The sequence below is a fragment of the Anoplopoma fimbria genome, chromosome 5 (assembly GCF_027596085.1).
Source record: "Anoplopoma fimbria isolate UVic2021 breed Golden Eagle Sablefish chromosome 5, Afim_UVic_2022, whole genome shotgun sequence".
NCBI lineage: Eukaryota > Metazoa > Chordata > Actinopteri > Perciformes > Anoplopomatidae > Anoplopoma > Anoplopoma fimbria.
The window spans coordinates 2679960-2697456 of record NC_072453.1 but is presented as its reverse complement, the minus strand read 5'-3'; the positions used below and the strand labels follow the sequence as shown (position 1 = coordinate 2697456).

The window sequence follows — 17497 nt, the reverse complement described above, 5'->3', positions numbered from 1 at the left end:
CAATCGCATATTAAATCAGCGTCATTACCTCATTTTGTCGCCGCTCTGCTCTGCCTCATCCCATACTGCCTGCATCATCTTTTATTCCCTCTATTCCGTCTTCTTGGGTCAGTACTTTCATCACTAATGAGCGACTGGAGGCCTCAATCTGCGGCAGCTTGTCGTGGGCGAAGCCTGCCCCATCTGAGGCAGGAGGATGGACAGCGGGAGAGGAAATTTGAACGGAGAATGTATGAAAGAATGAGGGAAATGATAGAAGAGATGGGGGGGGAGAAGAAAGGGAGATGGATGGAGAAGAGGGATTGGAAACAAAACATTGAGGGTATTGCTCCTCTATAGAGAGAGCCGTGAGCTGTGCGATCCATCATCGAGCTCTCTGTGTGTCTTTTTCATGCGCACCCAGACACATGCACCTTTATAGCTTCCTGCATATTAAAACGGATGTGCAAGGTCAGAGTCACAGACATTTTTGAGGTTTTATTCACTGGCATCTATGTGAAGTGAGTTGAGAGGAAGCTGGAAACAGGGTGTGTGTGCACGCTAATATATCTCCCTGCTTTTACTCTCCATTGAGCTAATTGTCTGTACAGTATAATATCTCTTCAAATATTGATCCAGCCATCATATTCCACAAACTTTACCTTTTCATTTTTCTTTAATGTTTATTCGATAAGACTGGCTTCAAATAATAATGTATTCAGCTGTCACTACACCTCCTGAATTTAGTAATTGCTTGTCCGTAGAATGGTGCTTAGCTAGGAGAAGATGTAGCAATGGCAATTGTACTTGAGCTGTCACAGGAATAATGAAGGTGATGGGAGGAGGGGACGCTGGTAGCAATTCAAATGCTAATTCTCGTTTTGTCATAAAATGACATCAATGCAGGGACAGCAACTTGCCTGAGGGAATAAAGTGAAACTCATCAGTCAGATATCACACACACACATACACAAACACAGGCTTTTCATTAGGAGATGTACTGTGGAGCAATCATAGGTGTGTTTTTAATTTTCAAGGCAGTAATGGAGCAGACGAGGGACTTTTGGTACTTAGCTGCCGTTTTGATGGAAATATTCTGGCAGCAGTTTTAATGTGCATGTGAGTCAATCTGTAAAAGTCACCTCTAAACCCAGACTCTGTTTTTGTCACAATAGGGAAGAAGCACTCATATGCTTTACTCAAAGTTACTGTGACAAACTGTTGTAACTTAAAGTAGAAATACTATAAATTAGACATACAAGTAAAAGTACTGCATTTAATGTCTTACTGAAGTACAAGTACAATCGTATTGTCAGCTAAATGTACTTAAAGGATTAGTTAGCCATAGACATTTTGGCAAATATACTTATTTGCTTTCTTTATGAAAGCTACTACTGCATGCTGAATATGAAGGTAGAGCTAGCAGGTCATGAGCATTGAATAGCACAAATAATGGAAGCGGGGTGAAACAGCTACCCTGGCTCCGTAAAAGTTTTTTTAAAATGCCTTCGTAAAAAAAGCAAGTTAAGTTAATTACTTTGTGAGCTTCAGAGCTGCTGATAGTTGGATTATTTACCGTTAGTCAGAGCCTAGCTATCTCTTTCCCACTGCTTTCAGTCTTTTTGCTAAGCTAAGCTAACCATCACTTGGCTTTAGCTTCATATGTAGTGGACAGACATGAAAGCGCTATCAATCCTCTCATCAAAACATCCATATTTCCCCAAAAATGTAGCTGTTATAATGAGTTTTTTCCCCCTGGAAATGTTGAGAAATACAAGTATGAGGCAAAAAAATTGAAATTACCTCATAACTAGCTACATTTTGTCTCTTGTTTAGCTGTGACATTGTTTTTGCCCCGCAATACTCTTTGTTTTTGAAAGATGCCAGGGCTTTGCTTAAGGATGCATACCATAAAACAGCATGCCATTGCTCCCTCTCTCTGGCTGTTTCTCCATTCTCTCTCTTGTTGTCATCCCATTTTATAAAGGTAGAAACTGCTTGATTCTGAGCTATGGGTTGTAGTTAAGTAGTTATGGACGATATGATTTTAGGGTCACTATTTAGTAAAACCAAAAGTCACCAGTCATAAGAAAACCCACAGCGTGTTTCAGGCCTATGTGTATTTTATATTTGAATGTTTATGCCTGCGTGCCGTGTTATTTATTTGACTCACATACGAGGGAAGCAGAGCAGCTTAGGTTAGCCGGTGATTATTTACACAGATTCTCATCTGATGGATGGCAGTGCTCTTTATGGATCGCTTCACTCCCATCAAACTGCAGCCCTTCCTGCTCTGGGTTTCCTGCAGGTACTTTGATAGTCAAGGGGGTAGTGGCTCACAAAGTCAAATCCTGTAGTCGTTAATGTGTGTAATATTGGTGTGCTGGCTGGTTACATGTTGGTCATGCAAGGGGATGAGAGTTTTATTGTTCCGTTTCCAAGAACATGGAGCAGAAAGCACAAAAATAACATATTCTACTTTTTGTTAATTGCAACAATGTTACTGTCATTTTGATACCATTTGTTGCATCTGATGTAATAATTAATAGAATTGAATAATAATGCAAGTATAAACTTTAAAAGAGCATGACCTTTTAATTTGAATATGAAAAAGAAATTAAAATATTCGAGGTAAACTAAACACGCATTAAACAAAACAACCAATCATTTAATTTGTCCCAAACAAAATTATTGGATGCCTGATTGGGCAACCTACCTACCTGCCTGCCTGCGCCTACTCTACCTGTTTCACTCATGGAAGTTATCCACAAGATGCTGAATTGACAGCTGTGAGTACTAGCAATAGTCATGTTCTGTGTTTTACGTTCACTATGATATGTTAATGATGTAATGATCATTTTGGGGGAATTGCTTTGGAGGGAGGTTGGAAGTGACGGGCTCTCCGTGTTTCCCAATTGGCGTCTTTCTCGCTTGATGTAGTGACTTTTGGAGCTGGTGCTGCTAGCTTCTGTCACTGAAGTCAGAGTTTGCAACACTGGGCTGGGTTTGGGTTTCAGCTTGATAGTTTATTATCATCTTGCATTCTCTCGCTGGTTTCTCCAGTGTTATCAACCCAAGCTTTAATTTTAAGAATAACCTGGCCTGAAGCAGTTAGGTTCCTCTACCTTTGCTTATCAAATAACAGCCATAATTAGCACAATAACCGCAAATAGTTGCTTGTCAGGAAAACACATCTTATTTTAGAGTGCTGCTTTGGTAAGCAGATGATGTCGTTTAACATTTGATTTCATTTTTACTTTATTCAAATTTTGCAAAAACATTTTATCGTCCCATAATTTTCACCCTTCTTCTTTAAATAGCCATTATTCCTAAACTCTAGAGGAATGCACTTCATATTCTCCTTCTGCCTCTTCATTAGCATATTTGTCTTGTCATGATGGTCTCGTCTCTTCGTTTCTCGGTGAGGGTTATAGGTCGATCCATCAATATGTCTATCTCCCTTTGCATGGTTAATGTTACTCACCTTTATGTCTCCGCCTGTCTGCATCCTCTGCTGTCTCTCACAATCACCACCTTCTATATTTTTTTGTCTCCTCCTCTGCCCTTGAGCTTGACTTCTTCCGTCTTTCAAACTACTACTTTCTGTCTGTCCTCTACATACTGTTTCACAACCACAATGCAGTTGCCTATAATGACGAAACTCTCTGCGTCTCTACTGCTGTGAGAAAGCTTTGTGATGTAATTGGATTAGGGGAGGGTGAAAGACAGCAACTCCTTGTGGTTTACTCTGATGTTCTGGTGGCTGATAAACACAAGAGCCACGCGAGAGGAAAGGAACTCATGGGGCAGGTAATCTCTCTCTCTCACACTGACTCTTTTTCTTTACACCTCCCTCTTTTCTCTCCCTACTCAATGTGTTTTCTCAGTTTGAAACAGCCGGGCCACGCTCACGGTGATAACAACTCATTAAACACCCTTCACGGACTTGCCTGGCTGGAATAAACAAACAAATGGAGAGCTTAATCCAAAATAGATTGGCAAAAATGTGGCCATGGTTGAGGGATGAAGGGGACCAAATGGGAAGAGGAGGTATACGTAGGGGTTAGGAAACATAGTTGGAATGAGGATGATGAGTGATGTAAGTAAAGGAGAACATGGTGCTGTGGATGTAATTAGCTTAGGCTAATGATTCACAGTGAAAGTTGATCCAGCTGAGAAAATGAATTAAAATTGCCCTCGTAGGTGTAATGAGTTTTTCTGTCTGACAGAGCTTTATGATGCTCACCCGCCAGCTTGTGCTTAAAAACACCTGAAGTGTTATTATCCTGCATGGCAGCGTGGTGCAGTTGGAGGTAATTAGAATTCCCATGGATGGTTATGTTGTCAGGTGTGATACTAATGCTGTGCTTCAATGGTAGTGCTTTGCACTTTGCTCAGCTAGCAGTAGAAAACATCATCTGAGCTTTTTTGTTTTGTTTTACAAAGGTCAAACAAAAGGCCATGTCGTACTTTTGGTTGATTTAACAAATTTACATAATTTATTGCAAATTCACTAATAAAGAGTTGTTCAGTTCTGAGCAAGAAATGGTTTTGGCGGATAAAATAAGATAATCAGAAGAGGGCATTTGTTTCCCAACGATCCACAAGCTCTAAATCGGCATCAAAATACCCATAGTGATTGACAAAGATAGGATACATGTCACTTACAATGTTAATTAATCTTGGGGCTGCACCAGGATCTGAATCTGCACCAAAACACAAGTCCACATATCTTGATTACAAAACATATTTGTATATTCCTTCCGAAACCTTTATAAATGAGCAATACAGCAAAGATTCATTAACATATTTCTGATCTGCTACCTCAGTTGTTAAGGTTTGTTTTTTGGTTTAAACTACCTCAACTGCAAAAGACTTACCACAAGGTCCATGCTTTAGTTGTCGTGGGATTGTAAAAGCTCTAACTTCCAGTCCTTTGAGCACTTTAAGGACTTCAAGATTGAAAGTTCATATTTGACCTTTGAAACAACAGTTGATAAAACAATCTCACCACCAGACCCATTGGGTATCTTTAGCTACTTCCAGTTAGGGAAAGGTCATGGTAATGGTTCAAAGAAACCAATTCTGACAGTTGTAAGGAGACAGAATGCATTAAGATTCATTACCAGACCTCAGTAGCTCTTCGTCTCTGTTTAAGGCTAGCAGCTTCAGGCTACATTTGCCAGTTTTAACATAGCACAACAGAAACAGAAATATGGCTGAGTTGCATTGTGAGTAATGTAGGCAGCAGAGTTTGACAACTGAGAATAATTCATTGGATAAAAAAGACAATGTCTCATTTACTGCTGATTCAATCGATTTTGATCCATATTTTTTTCAAGAAAAATGTCCATTTTGAGTCTGACTAAGTTTTATGATGCAATCCAAAATATTTCTTTGAACAAATGACCGAAACTGTGGTTTGTCTGTTGAGGACAGTTGCCAATGATCTAGCATTGCATCGCATTCCATCTTCTGTTTTTTTGTTCTTTTTTCGAAGATGTCCTGCTAACACACAAATTTAGATTTCTTAGTTCACAGTATCTTTGCTTTTATTGGGGTACTGACCTTGCTTTCTTGCTTTGTAGAGCATGATCGCATATGGGAATGGGCTTGACATCACAATCCCAACTCTGCAGTATTTACCATGAGTAACTAACATTACTATTTGTAAGCAAAGTCTCATAAAACTGTGTTAAAGAAAACTGGCCTTAAAGACGCTTCTTTCATTTTTGTATTATTGTTTTGTTTTACAGCTGTCTTTACTGTGTAGGCAACATTGATGTTGTAGGCGAGAAATGAAATTAGCCATTGATGCAAATTTTTGTTTATCATTCCTAATAGATAACTCTGTCGCTGAATCAAAAGCTTTTCATGTAACTACAAGGAGAGGAAAGAAATGGCTTCACAGGTTTGCTGCTTGCAACAAACTGGCAGAGATGAAAGACAGAATTACAGATAATTTTATTTCACAAAAGGCTGTTTGGTTGGGATGAAAAACAAATGATGCTGTGAAAGATAATTGGAATAACAATATAAGGAGACTCCTAAGTCTGTAAGTAGTATTCATATTACAACAGCATCATCAGATCAGAAGGTGTTGTATCCACACAGAGTGCGCCATGATTCATCACAACCTTGAGCAATGCTCACTTCATGTTGCACATGTTTTCCATTTTGTTCTTTTGTCCCCATGTTCTTCTCACTCTTTGTCAAGCTTTATCTAATTCAGACAGCAGTGTGGCACTGACACTGGTCATGGTCAGTGTTTACTAAGTAAGTCACTGGCTGCACTTAGCCACTGTACACCACCACATTACTGAACAGTCACTGTGGCTATACGAGAATATATACAGTGTAGATTGATAAATGCTGCCATGTTCCACATGTGCATTCTATCAACGGTTGCTAACGCGGCTGTGGCACATGAGGTAGAGCGCTTGACCTGCAACCACAAGGTCGGTGGTTCGAACCCCTCCACAGGCAACATGCCGAGGTGTCCTTGAGTGAGACACCTAACCCCAAAATTGCTCCCCGGGCGCTTCATTGCAGCCCACTGCTCCTCCGGGATGGGTTAAATGCAGAGAACTGAATTTCCCCATTGTGGGACTAATAAAGGCTTAATTATTATTATTATTATTATTATTGTTTCTTTAGTGATAAAAATTACTCTCACAGTCAGATAACAGATTGTGGTTGGAGCAGTTAACAGTCATGTACAGGAACTTTGCTAATGTTTTAACTTCTGTCTTTCCTCAGCTCTCCTCCTTCTCTATGATGTCACCAACAAAGCATCCTTCGACAACATCCGGGTAAGAAACAACCACATTTGAACTTGTCTGTTCACCACCTATCCCCTCTTTCTTCACTTCTTTTATACAACTGTTATTTTTTGTCAATTCGCCAAAAAGGGGTTCATGAAAAAATGTGCAGTTATTTCATGTTGATTCATCTATACCACACCTCTGGGTCGAGAGTGAGTACCTGCCCCAAGTCAAGGAGTAAAACCATTGATGTCTTTGCCATATGTGAGGGTAAAATGGAGCAGATGGGTTTGTGTGGCATTAGCAGCAATTAACCCATTTGACCAGACCGTTGAGATCAAGACGATCAATCTACTTTCCGACCCTTGTCTATGGTCATGAGCTGGAAGACGTTCCTGGGGAGAGGGACGTCTTGATGGGGGATGCACTGAGCCAGCTCTTTCAGTCCTGATAACTGTTTTGGGTATTCGTTGATACAGAGTACCAGTCCTGTTTAAATTCCTAAGCTGTATGCCTCACTGTGTGGAAGAGACTGAGATCATTCTTTCATGCGTAAGATAGTGTTATCCAATACCAGTTTGGCCCATTGTCACTGGTACACGATTCTGATATTTGAGTCAGACTCACAATGGACAGTCTTTGAAAGAAAGATTGATCAAAATCGATGAAGCAGATTCCATGAATTCTTCTTGGTTGTCAAACTCTGCTGCCCACATTACCCAACGCAACTTAAGAACGTAGGGGCTATTTTGTATATTTACAAGATTCAGGAGTTGCATAACACCCTATTTTCACACTATGTACCAGCAATACATTGTCTGGTTGCCCTACTTGAGAAGTGCAATGATTCATGGTTGCTTGCAGTCACTGGAGGAACAAATTCAATGATACCTGGTGCTACATACTTATTCATTGCCCCTCTAATATGTAGATGATGGTGCAGGTGAATGGGGCTGCCTGTTTGAGAGATGTGTAGAATGGTGCTGTCTGACACAAATTGTGTGTTAGTATAATAATAATAATAATGAAGAACAAGATAATCAATTGAATGCTGTATAATGTTGAATGATTTCCCCATCATATAAACAAAGCAGAAACATAAATTATTTTGCACAAATCAGGAGAGTGCTCACTGAAACTCCTTCTTCGACTGAACGTGCAGTTGAATACAAAAGTTCTCAAAGTGATGTGTAAAGGCCCCTCTGTGCTCATACTCACAGCAGGGATCAGATAATGAACGATGACCACAGTTGCAATAAGTGATTAGATTGGAGCTTACTTTTTTTTCTCTTTGTAGTCACAGCATGCCTCTGCTCCGACTGTGATTTTCTGGCCATCTCCTGCCCCATTTGGTGCCTCTACCATCATCCCTTGTCGGAGCATTACTCTCCTTTGATTAACGCCGAGTGAAGTCTTACTAGACTGTGTGTCTCAGGCATCAAGGAGAGGAATAGCTCTATTTCCGTCTGTCAGGTTCAATGCTTTTACATCTGGAGACTGTGTGTGTGTGTGTGTGTATGTGTGTGTGTGTGTGGCACCTCTCATCTTCATTACACGGAACATTTAAACTGTTTTACCCTCATCAAGTTGGTATCTAGGGTTATTTTTTGGTCATTGGCTTATTAAATTACTTTCAGGATCAAGACAAGGCACAAGACAAAGAGAAATTACAATAAATCCATAACATATACAGTTACCACCAACCTTTTAAAATATTCTCTACCGAGTCCAATCTTGTTTCTTAAACCATCAATGGGTGAAAAAGTTGAATCTTAATTTTTCAGTACATGGCAGCAAAGTCTGTACAAATTTTCCAGAACTCAGGTTTGTCTTAGCAAATCTTTTCAATCTGGTAATATTTATGGGTCAGCCCTAATTTTTAGCCTCCTACCTGAGAAACTAATAGGTGAGTGTTAAAACGCTGCCCTTATTTCCCACGAGTGCATGGTTATGTTCAAAATGGGTGATCAAATTTGGAAAGATTCATAAATCGTTATTTAAGTAGTTTTTTTCCTGCATTTATACACCACCTAAACTCCTGGACTAAGTCAAGAAACAGCCTCCTGCGCTAGTCTAGATAAGTTGGGTCCACCTAAAAGAGCCAACTCTTTGACACAGCACCTTCGCAAACGTCCAATCACTACAGACGAATCTTGTCCGATCAGCTAAGAGTGCAACCGAACAAACTCATAGGGTGGTCCAGAAATGTATGACTTTTTTATTACTTCTTTTTGACAGTTGCTGTAAATTCTAAAATTATCATTGATATAGGCTGCTTAGATGTTATCACCTGATTGCGTATGATGATAAGCTTATTTTCTTAAAAGACAAAAATATAACTCCCCCTAATTGAATAATGGGGATGCATTTCTCCACATGCTCCATTGCTGAGGTGCCTATCTGTATTGCTACTAATGTTAAAATATAAATAGAGTAATAGTCTTATAATAATACAAATGTGTCTAATTGTTTAGGGGAGTCAGTCACTGTTCTAGGTGGAAAACCAAATTTTCCTATAACCTCCTCTTTAAATGTACATCATTTCATAAATGGGTCCTTGTCCTGGATGTAGATACTGTATGGTTTTCCAGTGTTATGAGCTGGCTTCTTATCTTTATGGAATGACTCTAAAAGAGGTCGACATGTTTTGACTCACAGCCACATATGGCACAATCAGGTCATGGGTCTCTCCGTGCAAGTATTCCTGAAAACCACAGGACCATCTCCTATCACACTGCCAGGTATTGTTGGAGCAATCAGAGAATGCAGGAACAGAAGGAGTGTTAAAACTGGAACTGGGTATTGAACCAAATGAGGTGATGTGTAGGTGGAGCATGTACCTGTGGCACGCACACGGTTCGCGTATCGATTTTTTACTTAATTTGAATTTATGAAGCAATAGCACTCTCTGTATTCTCTGTATTGTGTATTACTGTGTGTATTACTTCACGTCTTAAATATCAGAATTTGGGCTCAGATAATAATTATCCCTTTATCCGACATGATTTCTCCCCTCCAATGATTTGTCTTTGTTATATGCAGTATTTATTCTCCCCCCCGCTTCTCTCTCACTGTAGATATTTCTCCATGTGTGAGGATGTTAGCTTATTATTAGTGTTTGTTAAACACATGACAGCATTAGCATAAAACAGTGCTCTAATGCTCCAGAGCAGATGCAAACACGGTGGGAGGCTAGTGGACAATCTGTATATATATATATATATATATATATATATATATATATATATATATATATATACAGTATCAGCTTTAATCCATTCAGAGTGGAGAGAGAGCACACTTGTTCAGCACTGAAAATATGCATATTTCCTTTCTTGTCAAAGGTGCAATTCATCTAACTCTGAACAAGAAAGAAAATAAGAGTTTAATCCAAAATTGCAAGCTTTTCAAACCAAATTTTTCAACATTAACTTTGTTGATAATCTTTGCAATAGTGTGATCTGTGAAAAAAAAATATATATTGCAGTTATGGTCAGGACTTGTGTTGGTAGAAAAAACAAACCCAATGAAAAGTTAAAAATATGAAAATCAAAGCCACTTTTTTAATGGATGCACAAGAGTTAAGTAAAAATCTGAATGCAGTGCCCAGGGATTATTAAATATTGTTTACTCAAGTAAAAGATCAAAATACTTCCTTCCCTGCTGCTTATGTCACATTTATGAATTCGTCCTCTAGCTGTCACATCTAAAAACACAGAAAGCAAACATTAAAGCTACCAAAGTGGTAGAATAAAGCCAAACAAACATTTAATAATGTAAAAAAGGGTTGCACATTACACAGCTTTAACCCAGATGGGTGTAGAGGCAACATGTAGCACACACAGTTCTCGCCATATACATGTGGATTCAAGGCTACTGCAGCACACTATATCTGCACACACTGGCGTTTCCCACAGTGTAAATCCATTAGCAGCAGAGCCTCAGGGGTGAAGGCTGGAGAGCATTTGGATGATAAAGAGATGGAGACACTCTGCCCGATGCTTTCCATCACTCATCCTCTCTTCTTCTGCCTCCCATGTGTTTCTTTTGCTCTTTCACCTCTCTCTTCACTGCCCATACCGTCTGTAACCATGACCACAGCCGCTGTTGCTTTCTATCTGCCCCTTTTCTCTGCCTCCATGTTTCTTCATCAATGGTATCTGCTGCCTTTCTGTCTAACTAGTCCAGTTTTTTTTCTTTCCTTAACATTCTTTTTTTAAGACCGTTACATTCGCACTGATTCTGATAAATGTGGATCGTCATTGTAAAAGTATGGAGGGAACAAAAACTGTATATAATCATATTGCAGTTGGATTTTCAATCCCTGTTCAGGCATGTACCTTCTTACGTAAATGTGCAGCTAATTTAACATGTAGGTCTTATGTATGAATAAGCCCTGAGTCATTTCTACGTGGTCATAATGATCATTTTATTAGGTTGGAACTGAATCCTGTGAGATCAACGCAACGGCTGCTCCGGTACAGACAGAAATTAATAACACTTCTTGTTCTGCCTTTTTAAGAGCACTTCAAAAATAATCTATTCTCAAATTGCTCCAATGCTTCATGAACCATTTGCATCATTGCTAACAGTCAAGAGAATGAATTACGTCTGTTCATTACGATACATAAAGGGCTTAAGGCGATGAGGTCTCCATCTCTGCTTCTTTTCATGTGACTGTTATGTTGTCCTGTCACAACAAATAAACGGAAGGAAATGGTATAGAGCAGCACACTGGAAACATTTCAAGGCTACAAGCACATTCTAGGTGAACGTACAATGCACAAACACACTCCTCATAAGCCTTTATCATTACTGTAGTAAAACATATTACCCTGTATGATTCCTCAATCTGTAACAACTTTCAAGTTCCTCATTGGTCAAGGACATGCTGAAAATAATTTAGTATTTTTCTGGTAGTCATGACAACTGGTTATAATGATTGCAGATGTAATTATTTTTATGTGGTTTTTTTTTTACCACCAGTACAGCAATCACTTCCACCATCAACATTTTTGATTGGACCTTGATTGTCTCCCATTGTGGCACACGTAATGGTCGGATTCAAATTAAAGCTCGGGTAGTTGTTGTTTTTTGGGAAAAGATTTCATAATAAAGCCTCCAGCATATTGTTATTCAAGTGGTACCCTAGCGGAGGCAGTTTTCTTGCAAAGGCAAAAAACACCAGCATTTAAAAGTACATCACCTAGTACATACAGCCCTCATCCTGCAGCTCTACCCTGTCTGTCCTTAGCCGCTCCCACTAGATGAGCATGGGCACATGCATGTACCTAACTCAGTAACCTTAACTAGTACTAGTGTAAGTATTCATTTCAAACATCATCCCGATAGTGTTTGTGATCTCAATGCCTATTATTGTGTCAGTTCTGAGAGTTACTGTCTGGACTGTAAAGCCCTTTGAGATGAGATAATGTCATTCGAGGCTCTAATTAGTTACAAAATTAGCAGAGACGGAGAGAAAACGTTGTGGTAACCGTAGCTGTCATAGCTGTGCCGTAGAGGTGAGCTCACGCATATGGCAAAGAGAGAAAAGGAAGAGAAATAATGTTGCTAACCGTAGCCGTGAGCTAAAAAAAAAGCTCTGCAGATATTGTCAGACTCTCGTTTAGATAAGTCTGTCTTCCTTTTTTAGGTTGCTTTGCAGTGTAGGAATAGCAACATATCTTGCAGGGATATTTCAACTTTGAATCACGCTTTTGCCATCTGAACGGATGTACACGCCTATTTGTAGAGCAACCAATGGGAACACCCTTCGGAAATGACCTGTGATTGGAAAAAGCGTAGATCACGGGCTACATTTTCTAAAGCTTAAAACCAGAGACAAGAGGAGGTGTAGCAGTACAGCTTTCTCTCGGACCATTTGAATTACAATATGCTGAAAGGTTACTATGGAATATTTGCTCTATGACCCCAAAAACTGCCTACCCCAGCTTTAAGTTATAATAAAATAAAGAAAGCACATCATCAGGGGGCAATTCATGTAATTTGACGTGATGATAATCCCAACAACTTCATCCGGATCATTTTTTTCTGGATAATCTTTCCCATGTTGCAATTTTCATTCTGTATGTTTTGTTGCATGCATGTAAATATAGTTGTAATTTATCAGGGGCCTGATGCCTTTAAACCCTTGTATCCATAACAACCTCATATCAGGGCTTTACAGCTGCTACTTTGGCTCCATGTTTGCTAAAGACAACTCACTCACATGCCAAACACACACACGTGAATATATGCTGCGGCGCACACACACAGAGACAGATTTTATTGGTATTGACCAGCACGCTTGGGAGCAGAGGCCACAGAGAAAAATCATTAAATCATTGAATTACTGAGAGTCTCACAGAAGGGACGCTTTGTTGTTCAAAAGACGTCCACAACAAGTAAAGTAAAAATCAATTTGATGTAGGGGTCAGCTGGCACATGGCCAGCTGAATGTTTGGAGGAGGAAAGAAATGGAACAGAATGTAGCCACCGAAATTACAGCGTCCTTGTGCAAATGTGATCAGTGTAGATTTTGTGTAATCTATTGCATTAACCACATGTTCCTGCAATTTAGTTTGTGAAAACATACTGCAAAAACCCCTCTATATGTTTTACATCCAATGTTCTCCGGAAAAATACTTAGATCAATCAAAAATAAGGCAGTAACTATCTGATTTCTCTTTTGTAATGATGCTAATTCAAGGAGGAGAAAGAAGTGTCAACATTTGGAGCCTTGGTTAACTAGAAGTGTCACCTAAAGACGAACAACAAACACAGCTTCATAGCTTGTTTTTCGTTACATGTTAGCTGCAGTCGCCATTTCCGGTCAAATAAACTCACACTGAAAAGAAACCCCAGTGGTAAGATTTGCACAGATAAAGCAAAGTTACTCCTCACCTTCATCCCAATCTCGTGATATCTCGGAAAGCCTTGAGCAAATTTCGTCCAGTTTGACCCAAACGTCCACTTGGCCTCAAAGATGAACTGATTCGAAGCTCACTGTGACCTCTCAAAACACTTTTTTTTGTCCATATCTCAAGAAAGTGACATTTTGGACAGACATGGGTTTAAACTACAAAATGAGTGGTTGGCAGAGGCATGCAACCGTATGGTTGTAATTCTAGTTTGTACAGTAAGCTGTGCTTATCAATCAACAATCAGTATCGACAGCAGTAACAAACACCGTTACTAAAAACACTTCAGACTTGCATATCAACATGTTGGTATTTCCATTAAGATAGACTTTTTCCCTTCAAAGAATGCATGTATTGTTACAAATCAAGACACATTGATCTCCTGAATGTTCCAACACATTCTCACTCCCAACTTTTCAAACAATCATTATCCAGACAGCTTCTCCAGTAACCACATAGACGATGAATCTCAGTGCCAGTTTGCCTAATTGAGCTGCTGGGACACCAAAAAGATTTGGGGTGAACAACCAAAAAACCCTCTGCTGATTGGCAGGAGAGAGTGGTGATGCTTTGCTCATCAAGGTCTTTTCCAAGCAGAAAATAAACAATTTAATGAAACAATCTCCAACTCTCTTTCTGTTTATCTAACTAAATCAATTAATGTTTGTCCTTCCAACTCCCCCCTCTCTCTGCATTTCTGTCTGTCTCTTTTTTCTACTCACACAAACTCATGAGCCATACTTTTTTTCTCTTTTTCCATCTAGCATGTGACATCCCACCAGCCTTCACACTTTCTTCTTCTTCCTTTGTTTATTTGTCATGCTTTCTCCCTTCTGTCAAGGCTTTAAATCCAAGCTATCTGTTCTCTCTCTTCTCCAATCACTGAGTAAGAGCTTTAGCAACAGCATTTCTTTTTCACTTTTAGCCAGTTTACTTGATCGTTTCCACTGTCGCCACCGCTTATCAGACAGGAGTGAGAAAACAGCTTGAAAGGGCCAACGAGTGTCTCATGAATATGTAGAAGACAAGAAGCAGGAGATTTAGATGTGTCCTGTGGTTGTTGGATGCTAATTGTTATTTAGCCTTTCAGGGGATTTGTCAGAAACTTTTAATGGCTCCATCTGTAGTTGAGTTATTGCAGTATGTTAAGGACCTGGAAAGAATCCACACACACTCATGCTCTTGCATGTGATATTGCCCTAAACCAAGGATGTCAAAATCATTAAATTTGGGCCACATACAGCCTAATTTGATCTAAAGTGGGCCGGACCAGTTAAACCATTGCATAATGACCTATAAAAACAAAACCTACACATTTCTCTCCCTTTCTTTTAGTGGAAACAAGTATTCATTCTGAAAATGTTTCCAATTAATCCACAATCCATTATAAAAACAGATGATGAACGGCCTGAGATGTCTCGCCGATCTCTTGGCTACGATTAAAAACAGACTGCTGTTTCCTCAAACCTGCCAACAATTCATTCATCATCTCTGTCCTCAGTTTTCCTTGCAAGTTCTTGCAATTTTTTGGCCATAATGAGTCTGATAATAGCGCCCAATGTTGCTGAACATGCATTTTCATCAGGATGTAATATTACATTCGTAATATAGGTGACAATCCCATTATTTTAGTCCCCTAAAGTATTGTGAAGAAAAATGCTATCTATTTATAAAGAAGCATATTCAGACACCTCTAGGTTGGCAGCCACCACGATACGGATATTTCTGGTTGCTGTTACCAGAGTAAAATCTTGCGGGCTGTTTGCTAACTTTGTACAGTATTGTTTTTGAGGCTCCCACAAACTTGATAACTTCATAGAACAAAAAGATGTACTTGCTTAAGGAAAATGCTAATATTTTAGTTCTCGCCTGAGGGTTTTATACTGAAGATGTTTGAGCTTCTCTGGAGTGTTTAGTTAACCCGAGTCTGGTTTAATTTAATTAAGCTAAATTAAGCTTGCTTTAACTGCAACCCTTAACACACGTGCAAATTCAAAAACAGACAAATTCCACTTGGACACAGGTTCAGGGTTTTATGTATAATCACTTACATTGTTGTAATGTTTAAAGGGAGGCTCCTGGCTCAATACTCCTGATTAACATCAATATTTTCGGGTACATTTCCATCTATCTGATAAAGGTTGTATGAAGTCGGTGTGGGGGTCAAAGGGAGATAAGCGAGTCCCATAAACAGTGCCAAGGTCGTGCCAGGAGGGGTTGGGATGTGAGAGTGACATTTCCTGTCGGGGTGTCATGTCGGTTAGGCTGACATAACCTGACATTGAATGAAGGAAAACAGAACGTGAGTGAAAGGGGCGGCTGTGGCGTAGTGGAGAGGAAGGTAGTTCTCCAATCAGAGGGTCGGTGGTTCGATACCCGGCTTCGGCAGTCGATGTGTCCTTGGGCAAGACACTTAACCCCAAGTTGCTCCTGAAGGCTTGCCATCGGTGTGGACTGGATGTTGCGTGAATGTTAGTTAGAGTCTGATGGTGGCACCTTGCATGGTAGCCTGTCATCAGTGTGTGAATGGGTGAATGATATGTAATATATACTACTGATTGCTAAATGACTGTACTGTAATGTAATGTAATGTAATGAAAGGCCAAATGTGCTTTGTCATGGTCCAATCAACAAGAATTGATTGGCTGAAAGTGAGGGAAGGGGGGCGAGATTAAAGGTATATAAGAGATCATCAGTATCTCAATTTCTGCAATAAAATATCCCTGCTGGTTGCTAAACTCCAAGAACTGCATCTCTTCAATGGTTTTCTGCCACAACATTTGCACACTTTACCCCAAATCAAGCAAACACTACTCCACAGTAGTAACACGTGTTTGTGTGTGTGTCCCAAACACATACACACTACACACACCGAGACTGAGAGTGCAGCAGGCTAATAAGTGTCAGTCGGTTCTGCCTCGCTCTGAAGAAGGGAAAGGTCTGTTCATCTCTGCCTTTTCATCTTCTTCTCCTTGAGAATGTTGCTCCAATTTTACCATACAAGCTTTGAGTTATTAATCACTTGGTTTGACGGAAAGCTTACTGTATATCCAAGGTTTATTCAAACCAAGTGTGTTCGGAGCGTTTGATCCTTCAGCTCTGTGTATTTGGTAGGAAGCCTTAAAAAGATTTTGCTGTGGTTTGTTGTATGTGTTTACCAAACCCACTATGTCTGTCCTGATACCTACGCTCACTATTCACTAGTATTGGCGCTGGTAGGATATAATTGGTGCATTTTATAGGATCGCTGTGTTTAGTTAGTTTGGACTTCGGGGAAGTTCATCCTCAACATTTCTTAAAGCAGAACAACTAGAGTCTCCTAGATACATTTACAACACTGGTGCCATTGGTTAGAGGCGTTTCATCATTGTTCCACACAAATTATGTTTTTTCTTTTTGTAAGTTAAGTATCTTGAATGGTGTATAGCATATATGTTAAACAAAAACTTCCAGGAACAGGGATGGCCTGTGATTTCCATTTTGGTGTAATGGCCGTGTTTGGCAATGCATGATCATGTGATGCACACTGGCCCAAAAGTATAATTGACATACACAATCATCACTAAAGAAAGGACTAATAAAACCATGAAAATTTTTTCCATTACATTACAGTCATTTAGCAGACGCTTTTATCCAAAGCGACTTACAGGAAGTGTATTCAACATAGGTATTCAAGAGAACTACTAGTCACCAGAAGTCATAAGTGCATCTCCTTTCTTAAACAAGCATCTAAAAGCATAAACCAGAGCAAAAGTAAAACATCCTGAATGACTATTTGTTTTTTCAGAATTTGATCCCTCCAATAAAATCTGACTAATTTGGGAGAGTTGTATG

At 39.5% G+C, this 17497-nt stretch overlaps 1 protein-coding gene across 2 annotated transcripts in view; it reads left to right on the top strand.

The window, feature by feature from the left end:
• The window catches only part of LOC129091357 (ras-related protein Rab-26), an 80612-nt gene that overhangs the window by 44798 nt on the left and 18317 nt on the right, over positions 1-17497 (top strand). For both annotated transcript variants that reach the window (XM_054598943.1, XM_054598942.1), the window contains exon 5: positions 6739-6791. In XM_054598943.1, coding sequence (XP_054454918.1) covers positions 6739-6791 — 53 coding nt within the window. The remainder of the gene's footprint in view (positions 1-6738; positions 6792-17497) is intronic.